The sequence below is a fragment of the Haliaeetus leucocephalus genome, unplaced genomic scaffold (genome assembly GCF_000737465.1).
Source record: "Haliaeetus leucocephalus isolate CR32 unplaced genomic scaffold, Haliaeetus_leucocephalus-4.0 Scaffold162, whole genome shotgun sequence".
Taxonomy (NCBI): domain Eukaryota; kingdom Metazoa; phylum Chordata; class Aves; order Accipitriformes; family Accipitridae; genus Haliaeetus; species Haliaeetus leucocephalus.
Genome location: NW_010972598.1, coordinates 5,646,083 through 5,670,155, shown reverse-complemented (window position 1 = coordinate 5,670,155; position 24,073 = coordinate 5,646,083). Strand labels below are relative to the sequence as shown.

Genomic DNA, 24,073 nt, shown 5'->3' with positions numbered 1-24,073 from the left:
TTTTTTTTTTTTTTTTCCCCCCCCCCCCCCCCCCATTTATTTTCTCTGTTGCTATACTTTACATTCTAATAGTCAAAATAATTGATTCTGGGCAGGAATTGGCAGAAACTTGATCCTTTAAGTAATATGATCAAATGTTGCTTTTTTTCATTACATTCAGATGAGATTTTTAGAATAAGATCTCAGCTTCTGTTGCAGCCGAACTATTTTCATGTTTTAAAAGACTAGTTTTGCTGACAAGCCCAACAACACAAAAATATTTTCTTCATCATGACCTCTTGCAGTTTCTCCTAACACCTCTGTGGGACATGAAGAGTATCAAAAATGATCACAATTTTTTAAATGGAAAATTACGATCTATAAATATATCATTACCAGGGGTCCCTCAGCACTGACTGCAGCTATTCTCTTGCTGGTTGAAATGACAACAGGGTACTTGTTTTGTCACTTGAATTTGATTGAAAAATGTTTTTAACATGCATTTTTCTATTAGTGTTTGTGGATCATAAGAGCAGCTAACTCACAGGTTGAGCAAAGCAAAGCTGTTTTTCATCACAAGAACATGGGTTTTTTTCATAGTATGAAAAGATGTCTATATTTTAATCTTTACATGAGAGAAAATATTTATAATAATTCATAGGAAAGTATGTCAGAATTTGAAGAAAGAAAAGATTATTTGTGCTTTATTGTCATTTGTCCTGAATATTAAGGTGACAACAGTTCCTCCTGCTGCATAATTGGTACAGAAAAAAAAATTGCCTTGGGAAGACATGCCCAGGCCACAAGGTCAATATTCCCAGCTCCTATATCTTACGTTTATATAGAGAGGTGCATAGCAACCTTAATATGCTACAGGGTACAGAAATTTCTTCTCAAACAGACGATTCTCCAGCATTGGCAGCTAGGTTGGAACAAAGGCAACAACCATCTTAACACATTTCCTAGCTAGAAAGAAAAAGAATATTCCTTGGAGATCATAGAAGCGGGTTAATGGTAAACATGAATAACATAAGGATTTCCGTGCCATAATTTTGGAATTATAAAATGTTTTTTGGAACTCGGGAGTTCCCGGGACTGCTAAGCTGCAGAAGGAGGACAGCATGTATTGCTCTTGAAAATTGTAAGTTGACTTACAATTTCAAAAAAGATACAGGAGTTCTTGTTATAAACAAATGGTATAGTAATTTTTCTGTAGTTAAAATAGATACACAGTATATGGTTTTATTCTGGTCCCAGTTGTTGAACTCATCATGAAAAGACCTAGTGCACTTTCAATTTTCCTTGCATAACTAATGGCTAAAGGAGAGCCAGTAACATGCCCCGACGGCAAAGAGGACTGATGGTATCCTGGGCTGCATTAGGAGTATTGCCAGCAGGTCGAGGGGGGTGATCCTTCCCCTCAGCACTGGGGAGGCCACACCTGGAGTACTGAGTCTAGGTCTGGGTTCCCCAGTACAAAAAAAGATAAGGAGCTACTGGAGAGTCCAGCAAAGGGCCACTAAGGTGATGAAGGGACTGGAGTGTGTCTCCTACAAGGGGTGGGAGAGACTGAGACTGTTCAGCCTAGAGAAGAGAAGGCTCAGGGGGGGAGCTCATCAATGTATATAAATACCTGAAGGGGTAGTTTAAATAGTGATGATGCAGGTGGCATATGGATGCTGTTGTGTCGCACACTGCCCAGTATCATCTCATTCTTTTCCAACTTTCCATTTGTGTTCACTGGCTTCCTTATATTTTATACGGAAGTTTCATGTTTTGAGGGCAAGGAAATACTTTTATTCTGTTTTGGTAGCACAATAAGTATACAATAACTGAAAACGATATAAACAGCAGTGATATTTATTGTGGGATATATTAAATACTTTCATATGAGTTTCAGTTTAGTTTTAAATATTTATTTATGTATTAAGTTCTAATGGCTTATAACATTTATTTAAAAATATAATATATACACAAATTATTTGTTAAATACTGATTTTTTTAATGTATTTTTATATGGGTAATTATTTCATTTCTATTGAAATGATTTTCCACCAAAAGTACCACCCTGTGCATAGGTCCAGGTCAGTAAGAGCTTTTGCTGTCTCTTCATGTGGGACTCCCAGAGAAGGCATGGAGTTGGGATTGGGTTTATTGCAGGAAAGGGGATAACTTTTCAGAGGGCTGAGAACATGCTCAGTAGGAAATTGGAATCATTAGTACTTCTGCTCCTGGCATGAGCTGCTGGGTTTATTTATTTATTTATTTTTGATTAACAGTCGCCATGCTTTCTGAATGTGAATGTATTACATGTCGATATGTAGCTATATCCACTGTCACACCGGTTATTTAGGCTGACCCAGATCGTATTAGTCAGAACAGGGACTGAACATCAGTGTTTTGCTAGTGCTGGTACAAATCCTTGGGCAGTTTAAACAATACCAAATACAAGACCATAAAGCAAGCTGTTTATCTCAATGTATTCACATAAATAGTGTGGAAGTATCCCTTGTCCTCATACAGACATTTTCCCCAGTTTCATTCATCAGTGTCCCCTTTTCCCAGCATCTGTGGATGGAGTTTCTAGCTTGGTTTCTTTGGGCAGGTGAAATATTGCTTCCTGTACAGGAACAGATGTGGCAGACTTTACAGGCTTTGCAAGATATAAATGTTCTGATGTACAGCTGTTCTGGTAGAAATTGGTTTTGAAACTGACTTTAATCATAGAAGCCAATATATCCATGTCATTGGCTTGTTTCTTGGGTTCAGATGTTGCTGACAGCCAGCCAGATTACTCATACAACCTTATTACTAAACTGACTATGTTCAAAGCTATTTCAGCCTTTTTTGGTGCAGCAGGTGACATTTGTGGGCTGATTATATGAACCTGGTCCTTTCCAAGGCAACTCCAAACCTAGCTAGCAGGACATTGATTCTGAGGAATTAGCAGTCTTTGGCTTTGATAACTAATGGCAGCAAAGGATAGTCTCGGAAGGAGTTGAAACCATGTACCATTAGTAGATATGTGCAAATCAGTGTGTTGGAATCCTGTTTGTGTTTTGTGTTTTGTTTTTGTTTTTTAAGAAGTCCTCTGACAGTAGAAATCGGTAAAATAAAACAATTCTACTCTGAGAAGTGATTAGGTGAGAAATCATTATGGAGAAGATCTAATCCTCATGGTTAATTTAATTGTTTAAATATGTTTTACCATTTTTATTCTAGTGAGGTTTGAGGGTTATATTATTATTGAAGGGGAGCTGCAATAGCACCATACTAAATCAATTCAGCTGGAAGTTTAAATCACCCTTACTGGTGCTGCTGTGTGAGGATGAACCTAATGAATGTTTTCTTTAGTGGCAAAACTGGTTTAAGAGGTTTCTACCACACCCTTCTTCACCTCCGTAATTATGCCGGTGCAACTCTTTGAGGGCTGCACTGCAAGCTTTTATTAGTGAAATGAACTAGGTTTCAAACAAATCTCCTCCTCCTCACTTTCCCTCTTTATTTTTTTTAAACCCAGATAATTTCATCAATTCAGTTTACAGCACCTCTTCCTCTACTCTCCTCCAATGCACAAAAAACCAGTTCCATTAGCTCAACTGAGGAGGTAGCAAAATGTAACATCCAAATGGATTTCCTCTGCTTAAAAATGCCTATTATAGTGGAATTTTTCCTCCTCCTTTCTGCCATATAGGGTAGCATATCTCAGCCTGGCTGGAAATCAAATTCTCTGGTTTGTTTTACAAAACTGTGTTGGTGAACTTTTAATTTGTACCCCTTTTTAACGTACAACTCTGTTTTTATGTCTTGTTTTAATGGTATTGCTGTGTCTCAAACCTCTAAGAGTTCTGAAAAGTTTCTTCTAGCAGCACAATGCTACTGTTTTGCACGTTTTTAGCTATGGACCAGTTTTCATGTCTGTTTACAGTCCTTTACATTCATTCTTCTATCTGTATGGCAGGGAAGAAAGGCTCATGTGCAACGGTGTGCTAAAAGGCTGGTTAACTACCTGCCTATCAGTCATCTTTAAAGCTGGTCCTTCCCAGTACACACCCTATAGAAGTAGAAAAAGCAAAATACCTTTTCTGAAAGAATTTGATTCTGAGCAGATGCTTTGGCACGTGTAGATATGCTGCATAGTATAGCATATCTTCTCATTTCTTTCATTCTGCATGATAGGTGACCTTTTGCCTGCAAATTTATGGCCCCGTCAGTGGCTGTACTTCACACAAACTTCCTAATCAGCTACTTCAATCATAATGTTGTTGGTCTGAACTCTGCAGGGCAAGTTTCTGATCACTTTGGTTGCTGCTATGTTCTTCCTTGCAATAGAAAAAATACTTGAGACTTGCTTGTGATCTCTCTTACCACACAGATCTATTGTCAGCTAACATTTCCTTTTTATCTTAGAAGATAATAGACCAGCTATGAAGAAGGATATCTTTCACTGTTAAACACAGTGGAAAATATCAAAGGTTTATAAAATAACAGTGTAGAAATTATGTAAATATTATCATTGACCTTCATCATCATCATATTCCAGTGAGTCATGTTACGCTTGGGATGAATGAAAGATTTTTGCATAACTTTATTACATGGGACATGATTCACTTCATCTATTGGGGCTTTTTGAGATGACAAGCAGACTTAAAGGGCTGACTTGTCTTCAGGGACACTGACTCAAACCAGTAAAGGGATGAGGGTGCTTGTTGTGTTGTGCCACCATGTTGAGGTTGCATCTTATGACTCTGCCATCTGAATGGGTGTGTTGGGGAGGACACTGGATGTGCTGAAGATGACCCCCTCTGTGCCCCGAGAAGCTCAGTGGTGCCACATAGGGCTGGTGGTATTGCAACAGCTCACCTGGGGCGAGGGGACCTGAGGGAGCAGCGGCTTGACAAAACCTGTGGTAGGAAAGAGGGAGAAGAGCACCTGGCAGGAGAAAAGAGATGACACAAAACCATTAACTGTTTAATTCTTGATGGGAGAGGAGTGAGCTTTAATGCTGTGGACGGTGGTCCCCATTCGTGGGACCCCAGCCCATGAGAGCAGTCACGGAGAGTCGATGCCCTGGGACTGTAACACAGGGGCAAGAGGAAGAGCCAGTGCTGCAGCCTGCATACAACGCATCTTCCAGCCTTCACCACCATAGCCTGGGAGAGGCTGAGGGAAACTTTCCGAGGGCTGTGGCACTTCTGTTTGCCTGTTGCTTGGCTCACCCAATGTCAGATCCATTTACAACATTCAAACATCTGCCCTTCAGGGCAGCCTCTGGGGAATTCTGTGTGGAAGTCCAGGTTGGGTTATCACAACACAGAATTGCAGCACCTCTGCACTCTGGCACTAAATGCTCAATTCAGGGTCCTGAAAGACCTGTAATAAGGCCACTGTTTCGTAACAGAGAGAGGACTAATTAATGAGCTACAGGAGGGACTGAACTGTGAAGAGAAAAAGCAGTGATGATACAGAACTGCTTACATTGGTCAAAGCAGTATCTGCGAAGGATGAAAGGAGAAAACACCCAGTGCCAACAAGTGTCATGCGAACACAGGTTGGAAGGGTAGTGTGAAATGCTCGTATGCAATGCTGGGTTACGAGTTGGACATTGTTGTAAGCTACCTAGAGACTCTGGAAAACGAAGTGTGATGGTATATAAAAATGGTGGGAGAAAATAAAATATATCTTACCTGGAATACAATGATCAATTCTGCATATTTCTCTACAAAGTGATCTAACAGGAACAATTAGACACAGGTGACAGAAGAAAAAATAACTAAAAGAGGAACTTGCGCAAGAGGGATACAAACCACTGAAAAGTATAGAAAAGTCATGACCAAGCCTTTTTAGAAAGGTGTAAGAGCAAAAGACTAACTTGAAAGACAGCAAATGGAAGAATAAATATTTTATGGAACACATAATTGACCTGTATAACTCACAGCACTAAGATCAATTTAAGAAGATTTAAGCATTTTAAATTATTTTTTAAAATAAGCACTTTTGTAGACTATGATGACATTCAAAATTACATCGGAACAGATAAAGACATTTTGTATATTTATGTAAACTTATAATAGTAGAAGTCCTCCAAGTCATAAGAGAGTAAATGACTTTCAAGGAAAAAATCCCCTTATGTGAACAGAACTGAAACCCTACTGTTTGTATCTTGTGGGGTTTTGCTCTTTGTGTGATCAATCAAATATGGTCTGTCTCAAGACACTGAGCTAGATGGAGCATTGATCTTATTTAATTTGGCAAATCCTGCTGGTCTTGCCCATGTGTTTTTTTCCTGTGAGCTTTTTTGAAGGAATGGTACCTCTAAACTATGAATAGACAATAGAAGGGATTATATGTGAGTAATATCCTTTTATCTCTGGTGTTACTTTGCTTTTGAGTTTGGGCAGGTTATCTGAGGGTTTGGTTTTTCAAAGGTCAGTGCTTTTAAATGGGTGATTATTATCTGATATTTGCATTATACATATGAAAATACAGCATTCAGTAAATCTTGTCTGTCTTCATAATCAGTAATACACGTGTTCAGATATGCTACATGGGCAATTGAATTCTAGTCACCAGTAGCAAGTCTCCTTGATAGAATAAAGAAATGTCTTCATAAGTAGTCCCCTTTTTGTGAGCATCCTTTTCTCATAACAAAAAGAATATCTTAGGATTGCAGTTGTAATGCTTCTGAACATGGTAGTTTCCACTGAAAAAGGCAAATCAGCATACATTTTATTATCTATTATTTATCTAGAACTAGCATGTCCTAGGTACTTTACAGAGGGATTACAGAAGGGAATTTCCTTGAAGAGGTTACAGTACAAAGAAGCTACAAACAGGTGCAGGAGCAGAGATGGGAGGCAATAGAGTGCAAGTGTCTGAAAGCTGACATGGAGTATCTCCTGCCTCGGATCTGTAATTTCCTCTCTTTTAATGTATGGCTGTGTTGGGGGTTTTTTTAATTACTTTTGTACAGTGATGACTAAGATTATAGTCATTGTTAGGAAAAGTCACATAAAAGCAGTTTCATACTGGGAAAAAGTATGGATCTTTTTCCTCCCCGCTTGCCATAGCCTCATAAATTGTGACTGGTTTAGTTCAAGTTTTTCAATATAATCATTCCTAAGCAGTGACTCTGTGTCCCGAGTAGCAAGCAAACATTGATCACTCATCCATTGTTTTTAGAAGATGTCATCCTCTTACTGCTGCTGGTTTAGTGGAGCATGTATTTTCTCCTCCGTCTGAAACTCTCAATGCTCTTTAGTATTATAGTTCTTGTAATTGTTAGCAGCTGAGGAGCAGATACACAATCCCCTCAGCTATCCCTTAAGTGATGTGACAACCTCACCAGAACAGCAGAGCAGACCTTCGAAGGTAGCACCTGCTTCCGGCATCTCACCTAATTCTGTGAATTGGGAAAATTTCTGGAAGGGTTAATCAGGCAGGCTAGTCTGAGCGCCCAGTTTAATATAACCTTGTTGCAAACTTTCCTGTAGTACAGTCTTTCTCATTCTACACTTTCCTCTAAGTCTGGGTGCATGCTGTGTAGCACCTGGAAGTATAATGTCTGTCCTTCAGAAGGAATTATGAGAGAAGTATTGGAGAGGTACCAGAACCCCTCCTCACCAAGAAGTGAGCTGATTTGCTGCCTGGGTCAGTGCAGGGGCTGGAATTAAATCACCATCAACCAGCTCTGTGCATAATGAACCTACAGATGTGTCAGATTTTTTTGTATGCATGATACAGTTGTTTGGGTTCAAATTAACGAAAGCTTGGATTAATTGTATAGTGCAAACATATATCAAATTTAGGAACCTGGAGCTTGCAAGGGACTTTCTAGGTCTGCATGTTCAATTTCTGCTTGTCATGTATGGCCTCTGGATATTGCACCATCCATAAAGTTACCAAGCTTCATCAGGCTCCATTTTAAACATAGCTGAGTTCTCTCCCTGGTACTGAAAGTGGATGGCTGCTCCAAAACTCTTCTCTGAAGCTTAAAAACCTTTTTCTAATTTCTAGACTAAATTTATTCATGCTACATCAAAGCTATTTGTTTGTGTGGCAATATTATTCTTCATCTAAAGCATTTCTTTTTCCCTTGGTAGTACTTGCATGCTGATGCATTAACAGGGAGATAGTATATCACTTTTCAGCCTCCATTCAGCTGTGCTGAGGAAGCCAACCACTTTTATCTTCCTCTCATAAAATAGTCTCTATTCCCCTGATGGTTTCAGTAACCTTTCTCTGCTCTTCTTCCAGTGTGAATTCATTCTTTAAGCGTGGATATACAGAATGACGAAGATTAGTCCAGATGAGGTCTGATCTGTGTCTTACTCGAATAACACACCTCTAGTTCTGCTTTACTGAAGACACCTTGATGTGATGGAGCATTGCAGTTGTCTTTTTTTGTGTTTGCGTCACATGGGGTCAGTTTTAGATCCCCTAGGATCTACTCAAAACACACATCTTTATTCTCTTCCAAACTTGGAGTTGATTGCCTCTAACAAAATGCTTTTAGGAAAACTAAGCAATGGGGGCTGGTCCTCATATGAATGTGAGATAAGGAAAGATAGAAAACAGAGTAGGAGAAAATGGTTAGTTCTTGAAGTAGGGGGATGTCACAAGGATTGTTCCTTGGAGGCCTGTGTTGGGGCTTATGCTGTTCAACGTATTCGTAAATGACCTGGAAGAGGGACGTAACAAAGTTTCTATGCTAAAGACACAAAATTATTTGAGGCAGTAAGGATCATGGAAGAGCTGCAGGGCAACTGGGCAATAAAATGGCACTTGAAAATGAGTGCGGATAAAATGTTAAGTCACAGTTTCACATATGAAGTGATGGGATCTGCACTGATGGATCCCCAGATACTTCTGAGGAGCAAGATCCTGGGGTTTGGATAGACAGCCCCAAGAAAATATCAGCTCAGTGGTAGTCAGAAATGCCAGTCAAATGTCCAGCATTATTAGGGACAGAGTAGAATACAAGGTGAGAAACCTTCTCTGCAACTTCAGAAATATGATTCAGCTGTGTCTGGCGTGCTCTGAGCCATTCCGGTTCTCTTATCTCAAAGCGGGTAAAGCAAACAGAAGGTGAGCAAGAAAAAAAAGCCATTAATTAATACGATTTTCTGGGGCTTGAAAGACTGAGCTTGGGTGAATTATTCATAATGTCATTAAAATTCAAATACAACTGAAGTTTCCTGTCGGGTTAGCTAACACTGAGAAACCACACCTCATGCGTTTCTTCTCTGAAACTTTGTACGTTGTAATGATAAGACGTTTTGCCTGTCTTTAATTTTCTGGAAGTGTCTCTGCATCTTAAATAAAAAGAACATTTCCTGTTCTTACTCTGCTGGAAAACTTAAAAGAGCAATGCTTCTACTATTAAATTCATTAATGTAGAGGGGAAATCTCTCATGTTCACGTAAAACCTGAAGGGGCTTGCAGAGCACCTGGTTTCGCAGGGGGGCAGGCAGGGGGTTCCCAGGAGCCCTCAGGGAATGTCTGCCCGGTCCAGTCCTGCACTGGGTAGACAGGGTGAGTGCAGAGTGAGCCCAGTTCAGAGATCAGAAGCAGCTTAACCTGGTACGCACTGGGGTCTGCCTGGGTTCCTCGAGATAGCTAGTTGCTCTGGAAAATGCCTCATTGTACAGCACTAACGTGACCTGAATGAGCTGGCAGATCTGGGGCTGCAGAATTACTAGGGCCTGTCTGCACTTGCTTGGTTTGATATCAGTGTAAAGACTGCCCAAACTAGATTTCAAGAGATTTCCTCTTCCTTGCTGCAATGAAAAGAAAATACTAATTTTTTGGTTGGCAAGCAGAAGAAAGCATTCCTGGTTTATGCTGGATTTACTGTTCTTTTCTGTGCCTGTGATTTGCATTGAGAACCAGGCTGTCTGGCATAGTGTGCTTTGGCAGCATAGCTGCTTGCGCTGGGTACAAGTGTAATTGCACATGTTTGTGGAATTGAGATTGCTGGCCACGATCAGCCTGTACACCAGTGGATACATTCCTGCACTCTGAACAGATAACTATTGATACTTTGGGTGTATAAATGACTAGGCAAAAATACAGCCACAGTGGTTAGATCCCAGGAGTCTTGCTGTGAAAATGTTTGTTCTGCTTTTGGATCTCTTTGGATTATCATCTGAACGCCTTGAGGAAGCATGGAAGTATATAGTGTGGAATGCTGATTATAATACTTACATGTAATTTAAATGATTTTCACAAAAGGTCTTGGAGTGTTTTACTACAAAGTAGATGTAGGAACATTTTTCTGAAGTATAGACTATTCCACTTGACAAGGTAGGTAAAAGAAGTTATATCACTTTGTAAAACTAAACAGAAAGGTCAGCAGGAAAACCCAGAATAAAACAGAAATTTCCTGGCATAGTTTCCCACTCCTGACTAGGCATTACTTCCTTCCCCAAAATAAGCATTTATACAATTACATTCACAATTTTGAAATATAATTCTTTTTTTTCTTACTTGCTTATTGCTAGTACTTAAGCTTTGTTTGCCTGCTTAATACTTTGAACAGCATTTGTCAAAAATAGCAGAATTCAGAATTAGCAATAGTGAAGCATTTTTTGTTCCTCACACAACGTAGCCAATGTCAAATTGGTACCTGAGCTCCCAGCTTTAGCTTAACCTATGCCTTCTCTGCTTTTTTCCAGGCTATGGACACACAGTGCCTTTATCTGATGGAGGAAAGGCCTTCTGCATCATCTACTCAGTCATCGGGATCCCGTTCACACTGCTTTTCCTGACAGCAGTGGTACAGCGCATCATTGTATATGTCACCAGGCGGCCTGTACTGTATTTCCACATTCGCTGGGGCTTCTCCAAGCAGGTTGTTGCAATCATCCACGCTATAGTCCTTGGGTTCATCACTGTCTCGTGCTTCTTCTTAATCCCAGCAGCAATATTTTCTGTTCTGGAAGATGACTGGAATTTTTTGGAATCTTTTTACTTCTGTTTCATTTCTCTGAGCACCATTGGCCTTGGAGACTATGTGCCAGGAGAAGGCTACAATCAAAAATTCCGAGAGCTGTATAAAATCGGAATTACATGTAAGTGTCAAACTAACTAGCTAAATAAAAGGCATTGTATTAAAAAAAAAAAAAAAATCAGACTTTCCCTCCCCGTTCTGTGGATGGTGATTGTTTTGTGAGCTGTCAGCTAGCAAACTGGGCATTGTAGGTAGCTGTGCAAAGAGGAAACCTTTAAATAAGGTCAGTTTCCTTAGTTATGAAGGAAAACGCTAAAATCAGAATTCCATTGTGCTAAACCATAGCTGCTTACTCTCTTTATTAATAGTAGAAAAAAATGCTCACGTTACTGTTACAAAAATGTTTATGGGCATCTTGGGCTAAGATTTCAGTGCTCACAGGAAGAGCCAGGAAGATGATCCTTTTAACCTAAGGCCATCTTGTAAGGTGAGATGACAGGAGGACAGAGACAAATCGAGGAAATGAGGCAGAATAGCAAAGTTTCTGACTCCAGTTGTAAGATAAGATAGCTGAAGCTGGCACTGGTACATACCAGCTGTCAAAGAGAGACAAGCAGACTGAGGTAACCGCAAAGCAAGACCATGAATGTTAAATTCAAATTGTTAAATTATGTTTGACACAGAAGAGAGGCACAGTGATCAGTGATTTGATCAAAATAGAGCTAAGAAAATTATCTTTGTGTTGGCATTCTGAATGAACATATGCTGAGGGCAATATTCTCCAGTGACAGTGTTTTGAAGCATCCCAGTTTCTGATACAGCTTCAGTCTGCACAGTCCTGGGTCATCAGACACCACCAGCTAAAAGATCTGAATGGCCAAACCAAACCTTTCCTGTCAGGTCCTTTTCTTAGCTAGTATGCATTTGTCTGTGCTCCTGTGCATGATCCAGCAATCTTAATGTAGGCAAAGTGTCCATAAATTTGGTTTTGTGTTTTACCTAAAAAAAGATTGGGCCTTGAATTTTCATTCCTTGAAGCAGGGTCTTGAACTAGCCAACAGAACACTTTATTTTGTCCTCCTGCCAGGCCTGTTCTCATTGCAGGAGATTTCCCCCTCTGCCCATTGTGTTTCTCTTTAGCAGCAGTAGCTTTTAATGATTACCCTGCTGATCTGCAGAGTTGATTTGGGGATGCTAAATGATGAAGTGAATGGAGAAAGTCATGCATAGTAAAGACCTTGTAAAAAAATTCTAGCCATTCTGAAAACTTAAAATCAGAAGAAAACATTATGGCTCAGATTATTCTTCTTCAAACTTTAGAAAACCTAGGAAATAGATTGCAGGAAATACTAAAAGGAAAAAGTAGCTTTTAGGCAAAGCTATGACCTTAGAATATTTAATTTCAACAGTTTTTAAGGTCATAACTTTTAAATTATTCTCTTTCCTTTCATGTGAACAATTCAAGGAACCAAACAACGTATAAAATGTTTTCTCTTGCTGAACCTAAATTTTCTTCAAGAAAAGTTTTGGAGTTCTACATCAGAAAATGCTTAATGAGTGCTACAGGCTTTTCAAGAATTTTTAGGAGAACACAAGTCCTGTTCTAAATCAAGTGGTGATCAGCTGGACTGAATTTCAGAGATAATTACAAAATTCTCGGTGCAGATTTATAGATGGCTTTTAATTGTCGTAGCTTTGTCACTTCTTCCTTGTGTTAATGCATAGCTCCCATTTGATGTCATGAGATTAAGCTTAAAAACAATTCATAAATTTTAGCTGTAGTGCTGATTTAGATAAGTACCTGGTATTGCAATATTGATTTAATTGTGCTCCTGGAAGGAAAAGGAGAGTGTTATTGCCAGTGAATAATCAGTAACTACAGGTGAAATATTTATGCCTTTAGGTAACAGAACAGTGACCATATGTAGATTATAATAATTAATCTGTGTTGATCTTTCAGCACATTTAATGTTCAGCCTTTGGATGAGCATGTTGTACTAATAATTATACACTTAGCTTCTGCTTGATTTACTCATTGAAATGATAAAATATTCAAGTAGTCATTCTCCTCATTAAATTGTAATGATGAGTAGCAGGGATCTAATGGAACACTGAGATTAAGAAATGCTCATTTTAACACCTTCCCTCAAATTCTAGATGCATATTTTTGGAGAAGAAAAAGAAAAAAGAGCACAGTGGCCCGTTAACCATGTGAAGCTCCATTTCCAGAAGTCTCAGGCTATGAGAGCTGACTATTACCTTTAAAAATCAGAGTCAGTACACCACCAAAGTCATCAGTAATGCTATTTAAGTGACACTTCCAAGTTTGGATAGTTTATGTATGTTAGTAAAACATTGCAAATAGTCTTCAAGGTGTCATGAGATATAGCAACTTTGTCAGGTTTGTAAAGTATCAGCAGTAATTTTACAGTAATTAAAGCCACTAGTGTTACTTTTTTTCATTGTATGGGGTCTTGTTGATTGTAGAATGAAAAAGGAAAAAAATGATTTGACAGTCTAAAGTGAGTTACAGAGCTCTGAAACTGGGTCATAAAGAAAATTAACATAGTATTCAGATGTGATGGGGGTGGGAAAAGTTACAGGGTTAAAACTCTTCCAGCCCTACTTAATATGCTAATAATTAAAATACTTTTTTTTTCTTTTTTTTTTTTTGTACCCAGGTTATCTGTTGCTGGGCCTTATTGCAATGTTGGTAGTTCTCGAGACTTTCTGTGAACTCCATGAGCTCAAAAAGTTTAGGAAGTTGTTTTATGTGAAGAAGGACAAGGAAGAGGACCAAGTGCATATAATGGAACACGACCAGCTCTCCTTCTCTTCCATCTCAGACCAAGCAGCCTCCATGAAGGACGATCAGAAGGCCAATGAGCCTTTTGTGACTTCCCAGTCCCCAACTTCCAATGACAGCTCTCTAAACAATTAATACAGGGGTACCCATGCCATTGTTTTGGTGCATTTATGCTACTTACCATAAGAAATAGAACGCCTCATATTCTTTTTCTGAAAATAAAAAAGCTGGAAGACTGTGCTGCTTTAACAAGGATTCATCACTTCTGACACAGAAAAGACTTCTGGGGAAAAATGGGGGAAAAATGTTTTTCCCTGTTCCTTGGGAATAGGGAAAAAATGTACGATGTGGCTGGGAACATTAGGCCATTTTGCTTGAGGGATAAGGAGTTAGGTGTACTGCTTTCAGAGGTGCCAGAGAGAAAGGCTTGCACAAGCAACTTCATCCAACATCTTTAGGAGAGTAGGCCTTCACTGACATCCAACTCATCTAGTGGCACACCCCATCTTACAACTGGGTGACATAGCAAATTCTGGGATGTGCACTTTTGTCAGCAGTGTAGTCACAGATTTAATCTAAACACACCAAATATCTTAATCTGGAAAACATTTCCAGAGCAATATCTATAGATCTGCTGGAGAGGGGAGTATCTAGATTGTCCCTCTATTACCCAGTAACTTGCAGGTGCAAATAATAATTCTAGGAATGAAGAAACAAGGCTATGGTCCTTCCTTTGCCCATGCCATTTACATTCAAATTTCCTACTTCCTTAAAAGGTCCCCTAATCACAAGAAAAATGTTGTCCTGAAGAGAGTGTGCCTTGAGTCTTCCACGCTGTTTGTCTTTGTGTGAAATACTTTTGTAAACTCTGAGAGATAGCAAGACTAATTCAAAGTGCTGAGCAAGATGGGGTTGTAGGGAAGGGAGATGGCTGCATTTCAGTCCTCAGCCCTCTGAAATGGGCAGGAGTGGGTTTTTAGCTATGGGGAATGGAATAGAGTCAGCGAATGCCACAGCTGGCATTGTGATGTGCTTATGGCTTTCTCCTAGTAGATGGTTGAAATCTGTTCAGCAGCAGAAGGACTCAGCGCTATTTCTTCCACAGTGCAGCCCACTGTGTGCTCTCTGCAGAGCTGATAGGTGAGCAAAGGAACAGAAACAGTGAATTTGAACGTAGCCCCTTTGTCTTTTGCTTTTCTAACTAGTACTCAGAGCACTTTGGAGGAGAAGGGAATGTTTCAGGGCAAAACAATTTTTCAGTTTTTCATATGGCAAGAAAAAAGGAAAAATGTCACATTTGGTTCGGATGGAACCGAAATTTTTTCCCCTTGGGAAAAGTCACTAAAAAGTCAAGATCTCGCTCAACTTCTGAAGCTGGAACCTCTTTGGCTGTAACAGGAGAGGTGTTTTAGTCCAGCTACCAGACACTGTGCTGAATGCAGGGATCTCGGAAGTGAATTTCAGTGAGCAGGAGATGAGACTTCAGTGGTTGTAGTACTTTCTCTTCTGGCCTTAAGAATCTATGATATGGGAATCTTGATAATGCTTTGCAATGAACAAAAGATCTGGAGCACAAATAGCCATATTAGGACAGCCTCCTACATAGGAATAGTGTAGAGGAGAGCTTTTTCTCTGCAGTGCAAGCATGCCAGATTGCCTGTAATTTGGCTTTTAGTGTTTAGAGCTGAATAGTATTTTACTGTAAAAGAAAAAAATGCAGTGTGTCTAGATTTAGCGCACGTGGGAAAAATACTTGAAAGTAAATAACCCAAAATATACTGTGTTTGAGCTTAATTATAGCTAGCATCAAACAGATTTTATATCTTTACTGGAAAAACTTACTTTATGGTTAAATCAGCTGAAAGTCTTCAATTAAAATTTATATTTATAGAAAACCAGAGCTAAAGGCTTTGGTTGTTTTGGGTTTTATAGATTAGATGAGAGCATACTGTGTTTGCATGTTCCCAGGAAAGTGGCTATTTTTATACTGCTTAAGTTAACACAGTTCTATTTATAATGAATGTTAACCAATATATATGTACATATATACATAAATATATTTATATACTGTACATATATCATAAGTCACCAGAGTTTAACAGACTTAGGAATGGCATTTTAGATTTTTTTTTTTCCCTGGGCTTCTCTTTATACAGTCAATAATTGAAAACTATGGCATTAAAATGATACTGACATAAAATTAAGAGTACTGTACTACAAGAAACATTTATACAGTTTTTTTCAGTGGAATTTTATTGATTGTTTTCAGTACCTTAAAACTCAAGATTAGTTTTAATTTCATGTAACATTAAGCTCTAAAGGATATGCACAGATGCTAAACGATATACAAAGTTAATTTTGCAGCGTGTACACAGTTGCAAAATGTAGACACATGAAATGAAAGCACAGAATTCAAAGCAGAAGCGAAAAACTAAGCAGTATACTGTGATGTAGGTGAGTATTTGTTATTTTAAACTTAAATAAAATTCTGGCTTTTGCCTGCCTGCACTGTGAAGTGGGGAGTATTTTCTTTAGTGGTGTGTGTATGTGCACATACTGTGCAAAAATCCTGTCTGCGTTTGTCAAGATTATGCATCCTTTAGTTAGCCTTCCTCAACTCCAGGAAGGGACCACTAATGCCAGAGTGTGTTACCTAACCTTGATATTAATTGTAGCTTAGCATTGTGTTGATTATTCCTATGAAAAAAAGCATTCCAAAGTGTGTTTGGTTTTGTTTCAGATGCTGACTGATTTTAGCAAATAAAAAATAGTGGCATAACATTTATCTTGTCTTTATAACCTAACTACTCCAATATTTGAGGAAATCTGAAAAACTGTCATTGCAGGTTATCAGTACCACTGATGAAAATAATGGCCTTCATTTTCTACAGCTTTTACATCTTCATGTGAAGCCAACACACAAGATCAGAGTAGTTAAAACTGGAATCCAGGTTAGAAGGAGAAAGATTATCGTGCAAGAACCTTAGTATAAAGCGCATATCTTTCCTAGGGGCAAACTGTGAAGCAGGTGCATGTAAACCCAAATGGAGAGCACGGGTCATAAAACAACGGCGCTGAAACTAAATGCGAGCAAATTACTTACACAGAGAAGAGAATTGTCTGGGTCCTGTCCTCACTCTCTTGTCTTCAACTGATCCAGGCATATATCCCATTAATAGCTTTATTCCCACGCTACAGCTGACATTTGCCATCTTCTCTTTGTCTTTCAGTCATTAAATATAAATAAATGTGGTTTATTATTACTTCAAGGGAAAGGACTGGCAGGCCATTAATTTGTGTTGGGGGAAAGAAAATGGAAGAACTCACTTGAGTTTCGATCTTGGAGCTGAGTGACAGCCATATTTGTCCCTTTGAGAACATGTCCTCTTCCCTAAGAGTTTCTTCCCAAAGTTCACAAATGGCACCTACTGTGGGTGAACGCAAGACTTGCTGAAGGCTGAAATGAGTAATTTTCTAAGAAGGTAACTTCAGAGACTTGAGTGGTTTGCAGCTTTAATGCCAGCGCTACGAAAGTTACCTAGTCAGGTATTTATGTCAGAGTAATTGCATAAGAGCAGCAGTTCTGGATTACATGAAATGTTTGTCTAGCCCATTATTTTGTCTCTGACAATGGCCAAGAGCAGACGTGTGAACATGTGTAAGGAGAGGGCAAGCGTGTAGCAACAGTTCCCCAGAATATTCTAGCTCCCAGCAGTGTGCAGCTCTGCATCTATGATAGTATCTACCTAGGAGGTGTGGAAAGTCAGTGAAGGCAGGATGTGTACAAGACGTGCTACACTGACGTACATGCTCTCTGTTTTGGTCAGTAAGAGACTGTCCCGCGCAGGATCAAATGAAGATTACCTATTACTTTCCCACAAAGCAGTTTCAAGTTAAGTGCTTTGCAGTAACCAGGTGGGGTAGCACTAACACCGGTGACTGCATGGGATGGTCTCTTGAAAAGAGGAAGAAAGGCAGGGGAAGGCCTTTTACACACTCTTACTTGGACATTGCTGTCCTGTGGGTAGATAGGATCATACACAGAACCTGTTTGCTGATGCTAAATCTTGTAACTCCACATTAACATTTGCTTTGTAAATAGTAGTCAGAAATGTACTGAGATGAACCATAAGTTGCTAAAAACATTACTGCCCTATTGGTATTCCATTATTATTCATTCTTCTGGATTCTGCTTTCTACTGAAGCAAAATAAAGTTACTATAACTGGAAGCAGTGTTATTCCAGATGTGCACCAATACAAAAGAATGGGGTTTCTCTGCTCTGCACTAGTAACTGTTGTTATTGTAGTGTGTATCAAGAAGCTCCTAGATACACACTTTATTTTTGCTATCTTCATGTTGCTTGTTTCAAACGGAAACAGTAATTTTTGAAATCATGGTGACTAGCTCTGCAAATTCACATGCTTGCTAATTCATATTAGGTACTTGGTGTGTGTCATTTTTAATGCCTACAGTGTTAGTCTCATCACTTCTTATTTTACCATTCTACCTGCTTTTTATAACGGATTTCTTGTCCCAATCATCTTCAAAGGTCATCATGTTGCCACTGATCGTGAGCGTTGTGATGCATTTTGCCGGTGACGATGCGGGTTTGTCAGAGCTGTTGCCTCAGCTGACAAGGAGACTACCTCACGTGTGGCAGTTGGGGCCAAATGATAGATTTTTGGTAATGAGGAAGGACAGCGTGGCTGGGAGCAGGTGCACGGGCTGACAGCCAATGTCAGGACAAAATCATCCTGGCAGACTGCTACATGACCACATAGCTTTCACCAGGCTTCATTGCCTGTCACTAGGAGTAAGAGGAAAACACTTCCAGAGAAAGGAGGGAGGAAGGACATTGCCAAAAGTCCTCTGAAACAAGTTCAGTGGCATTAGCTTTTTCGCAATTTGTCTATAGTCTGCGGCTCTCCGTTACTTCAGTTGCACCATGTATACTATGAATCAGGAAAATGGTTTGGCATTTCCCCAGTGTAGATGATCCCTGTGGTCCCTGAAGCAAGTTAATGCTTGTTACCGTAACAAGTTTTTCTGTATTAAGTTCACTGAGTGTTCAGACCCATGAGCAGGAGTGTAACTCAGTGTCACTGCCGAAACTTTCCAGGGGAAAATGTGGCTCAGGGCACTGCCTGGCCCTGGGGCTGCCTGTCTTTTTAGAGTCCAGGCTGTCCAGAAAGAGAAAAGCAAACCCTCTGCCTTAAAAAATGAGAAACCCGCTCTCCTGGGAGGCTCAAAGCTCCTCAAACCCGTGTTGTGCTAATCACAGAGGTCTTGTAGTCTTGAGCATGTAGTATATATATGCAAGTATCTGGAGTAGCACATAGATCTGTGACTCAGTTTCTCTATGCCTAAGTTTTTGAGACTGGTCAACCAACTCAACTTTCTGAATTTCTATTTCTCTTCACCATTTAAGAATGTGAATCTCAATATTCACTGGCCATCCCTGAGCGCTCACCGGTACCTAGCTGAGCTAGTTCAGCAGGCAGCGAGGTGAGATTGAGAGAACAGAAGGGACTTTTATACCCTCTGCCCTAAGGAGGGGACAGGTAGTCACTGGGAAGCCCCATCCCTGCCCGTGAGTATACATTAACTTCAGCTGCAGCCACCACGAAGCGTAGCAGTTCATTTCTAAAACTAGTTCTAACGTCTGGCATATGACTGTATGATTCACCCAGCTGCGCTCTGTACGTCGGCCAAAGTTCATGCTGCTGGTAATGTCATGACTATAAAAACTAATAGCTCATCTACAGGAATTAAATTATTTCATTTTTCTTTTTAAGTGCATCATTGCTGTGCTTCTGGGCATTAGACTCTGATTTTATTCTGGCCTGCAATGCCACATTATCCTACAACTGTAAAGCTTCCGTCTCAGCCATGCATGGGCAAAAATTAATTAGCATGCTCGCATAAACAGGAGACAGCAAACTGTAGTATCAGTTTAAATGGGAATTAGCAAATCCTAGTTCTGCATTCCTGGGCTGGTTTCCTGATTATGGGCAAAGAGCTGTTCAATTTGTTTAGCAATTGGCGGCTGTGATTCAAGGCATGCTTTCTGAACAGAAATGCAAAAAATATTGATGTCCAGTAATAAAGTACAATATCACCTTTGGGAGTAAGTCCCCCAGATGTTTAGTTAGCTGCTTTGGCAGGCTAATCCTATTTGCATGGGGTAATAAGGCCTTGTTTGAAATTTAGTATGCAAAAACTAAACTCCACACTCCATTTAACTCAAATTCCTACTGCACGTTCAGAGAAAAGAAAAAAAATCAATACAAAAGAAGAAGATGGACATTATTTCATACCCCACCTCCCAGAGAGCTTGACCCGGTACTGCTGACCCATGCTCAGAGCTGAGAAAATCCCCTGGCTGTCCAGACCCACGCAGAGCATGGAAGCAGGCAGTCTTTGCCCCAGGAAGGCTTGCAAGCAGCATCCCTGGCCTGCCTGGGGGAGCGGCGACGGGAGAGCAGCCTCCCTGAGATGCAAGAGGAGAGACCACAGCTGCTCTGAGGCCGAAGGTAAATAGCAAAGATGGCCAGTAAAGGAGGGGACACGGTGGGACTTGGAGGGGACGGGGGCAGACAGCCTGCTCCAGCCCCTGGGGAAGGACCTGCGCCTGCTGCAGCATGAAGAAAGGATTGAAATAGTTTGGTATCGGGGTTATCAAAGAGGGGGGGTGTTGGTTTTTGAAGCTACTTAACTTTTAATCTTCCGCACTGAGTTGTGGGGGGCTTTGAGGCGTATTGCAAAGAAACACAGAGAAGTAGGAACTAGTGAATCTGTAAAAATCAGGAGGTGTTGCGAGAAAAGGTGCATTTCTGTCTTTTAAAAGGCAGAAACGACCCTTGTGATGCTCTTCCCAGACCTCTTACAGGACCCAGGACACATCAGCAGTAGCTGTATTAAAACAGATAGGATTTCCAAGTCTGTCAGAGACTCTGCCCCAGCTCCTAATTACCTTCTCTGTTAAAAATTTCCTGTTTCCTTTGTCTGGCTGCACAATTTCTAATGAAGTGTTCCAAAAGCAGCATTTCTACAGGGCTTTGTTATGTTTTTGTCTGCTAGGTGACGGACCATATTACATTAGCTATCAGCTTGCCCTGAGAAGATGAGCATCCCTCAATGTCCTCTTTAATAGGCGAAGCAGGCTGAGCTCCTCTGGGCCCTGTATGCAAGCATCGTGTCAAAAGCTTGGCTCATTCCTGGTTCGGTTTTTCAACATGCATTTCTCAGGACAGCACTGAAACCAGGGTGCCAGTACCCAGGGTGCTACCACTGCAGAGGGGCTGGGCTGTGGCCATGGGGCAGAAAGGGGAGATGGTGTTAGCCACCGTGCCTCCGCCACTGTGCTTTCCATCTCCCTGGGGACCCCCAGGTTTCCCTTCATCCCTCTTCTCACCCAGCTCCATGGAGCACACATGGTGCCACAGCTGGGGCTGCAGCACACAGGTACTTGTCCGTACCCCTGCTAACCCTGGGGGAGATGCATGGGGACAGGGGAGAGCACCAAGTCCTCTCTGCCCCAGATGGTCCAAAGTGTCTGAAACGGAGAGATTGATCTAAACATGATCTGCTGCGCCCTACGAGAGCCAGGAGCTTTATAAGCCCCTTCCAGCCCGTCTGCACAGCCTGCTGGGTAGGAGCTGTTTGCATCTGGTGTTGACCCTCAGGATGCAAGAGGTTGTCAGAGCTCAGAGAAACATGGGCTGACCTGCCAGAAGGGACAGTTACACATTTACCTGAGGCAATCTCAGAGCACTAATTTTAGGCAATAGGGGTAACTCATCAATCCTCCTGCCCTCCTGGCAGCTCCTCAGGCGTTGACAAGGTGCTGAGCGAATGTCTGGGAGGATAAATGCACTCTTGGACGGCAGTGAAGTACCTTGCAGGGAGGCCATTGCAGAGAGAGGGGAGATGCATTTTTATTAACTTAAGGGTGCAGCTCAAAAAAAAAAAAAAAAAAAAATCTGTTGCTTTCACTGGAGTTGCTCTAGGGCTGTACTGTCCCCCTGTGACAGACAGTGCCCCTGTTATGTGCACTGGGGACACTCGTGCTGTGACCCCCTCAGTGAGGTCTGGCTTTGATTAAAATGCAGCTGAGGCTGCAATTTCCTTTAGAGATGAGGCAAGAGACTAACTCCAGGATACCGAGGTGGGTAAGGCAATGTCCTGAGTCAGGCACAGAGGACCCACCTCTGAACAATCAAAAAACCTGTGAGTATCTGCCAAGTTACTGCTAATTTTTATGGTGCAAGTATTGCTATCTCATCTTCTCACAAAGGAGGCTAATAAGGTTTACATCTTTTCTTTGCATGTTATGCATTGAAACAAAAACTAATCTCAAAATGTCAATAGTTTTTCCAAAGGTTTTAGTCCTGAATGCCCTTAAATGTGAGTTTGGTGACTAAACAGAATAATGTATTGATCTGTACACAGATGGGAGACTGACACTGAATGCTTGAACAAAAGTAGATCTACTGGGCAAATAGTTACCCAGGACTTTCTTTCCCAGCTGCAAAATGTAAGCCTGGGTGAAACTCCCAGAGAGAATAGCCAGAGCAGAGAAGCAGGAATAAATGGAAAACATAGAATCCCAGTACAGCAAGACCCCAGGAAGGTCATTTAGCTGCATCCCAAGAAAAAAGAGGATGTGTATGCACCAAACTGACCGAGTGGGATGGCCAAACACAACCATTTGCTTCTGCTATTTTTCTACCTTTCTATCACTGTTACACTTTGCAGTCATCCTGTAATCCAGGGGGTACCACCCTTCTTGAGTGCAATCCAAGCTTATTTTTAAATGATTTTTAGAGGCGTTGCAGCAGCAAGATAATGGTGTCCTAATGCCATCAGGTTGGCAGATCTGTGGGGCATTCCCTGAGGCCATGTGGTCAATTTGGCATTTTAATAACCCCTTGCTTGTCAGGAGGTGTGAGATATAAAATCAGTAGAAAACCCATGTGTTGAATAATACAAGGAATTACCGCTCCAATTTCAGCCAGTAGTTTTGCACCTGTCTCAAAAGGAATCAAGTTTATCTTGTCTATTGATTTTATAAACCCTGCTGCTGATAGACCATGGCTCTATCATGCTCTAGAAATGCAGCCAGATTATGTCCCCTTCATATTTGTGCTACTACTTTACTAGAGATGAAAGTATTGACACACACAATTTATCTGAGAATCAGAAGCGTGTATGAGACCTCAGATTTCTCCCTCAATCCCAAGAGCCCATATTCAGCTCCTTAATGACAAACTGGTCTCTGAAAGACTATGAAGCAGCAAGAACAGGCAGTGAGCTGGAATGTGAATTTCTGTTCCTCTCTTGCTTAGATTCAATTCATATTCTCGCCCCCACGCAGCAGCCACGGTACATGCTCCCATGGGAGCTTAGCAATTTTAACATAAATTTGGCCTATTTTGCACCCAAACTTTAATGCTGCACACAAGCCGTGTCAGTAACAGCTCTTCTCCTGTATGATACTATTTCATCTGAAGCCCAGCTAAATGGATAACAGGAAAATGTTTGTGACAGGCTGGGAGGTGCTGGGCAAATATTTGTCATCTAGAGGGACAAACTCAAAACAAATAGAGACTTAGGCTTCATATTGGCTATAGGTATGTATTAAAGCCACAGCAGAGCTGTATATGTTTTTAACAGGCTTAAGTCTTACTCCGTTATCAGTCCTCTGAGAGATGCTGCTGCCAAATGGTTTAGTCTAAATACATCCAGTGTGTTCAATGGCTGGGCAAGACTGGTTCTGAAGGAGGTTTTGGGTAAACAGTGCTCCTGCTGCGGAAAAAAGACTTCATGCCCATTTATGCTGCGGATTAGCAGCTGGGAAATATTCCTGGGTAAAAAATATGCACTTTAAATAACAGCTCCTTTGGTTACGTTTAAATGGGTTGTTACCTCTTAGGGTATTTATATGCAATGTTTTCTATTTGTTGTCACTTAATAGGATTTTGTTCTGTTGCAATAAAATAAGAAAGCCTGGATGAACTTTCAGCTTGGGAAGGGTACAGGCTAAAAGCCCCAGTTTACAAATACTTGTGGGTTTGTAGGTAAATTTCCCCCAAAAGCAGAGGGTCTCTCCCAAACCAGATGTACTGATGTGTGGAAACGTTTGCAGGACTGGACTCAGTCCAGGTCAGAGGAAAAAAGTCCGTCAGTTGCAAGGACTTCTCAATTGCAGATGGCAATGCCTTCTTCAGTTTCATCCTGTCAGCTGCCAAACATGAGTCTCCCCCCATCACATCTCATGCAACTTAAAATCTCATGGAAAAGAGCAAGCAAAATGGTAGCGTAGTCTCAGCTGAC

The 24,073-nt window shown here is 40.7% G+C and overlaps 1 protein-coding gene across 1 annotated transcript in view; it reads left to right on the top strand.

Annotated features, from left to right (window-relative positions):
• Nucleotides 1-14,445, top strand: part of KCNK1 (potassium channel, subfamily K, member 1) — a 33,950-nt gene extending 19,505 nt beyond the window's left edge. The window contains exons 2-3 of the mRNA XM_010562650.1: nt 10,656-11,051; nt 13,612-14,445. Coding sequence (XP_010560952.1) covers nt 10,656-11,051; nt 13,612-13,871 — 656 coding nt within the window. The 3' untranslated portion in view covers nt 13,872-14,445. The remainder of the gene's footprint in view (nt 1-10,655; nt 11,052-13,611) is intronic.
• The last annotated feature ends 9,628 nt before the right edge of the window (nt 14,446-24,073 follow it).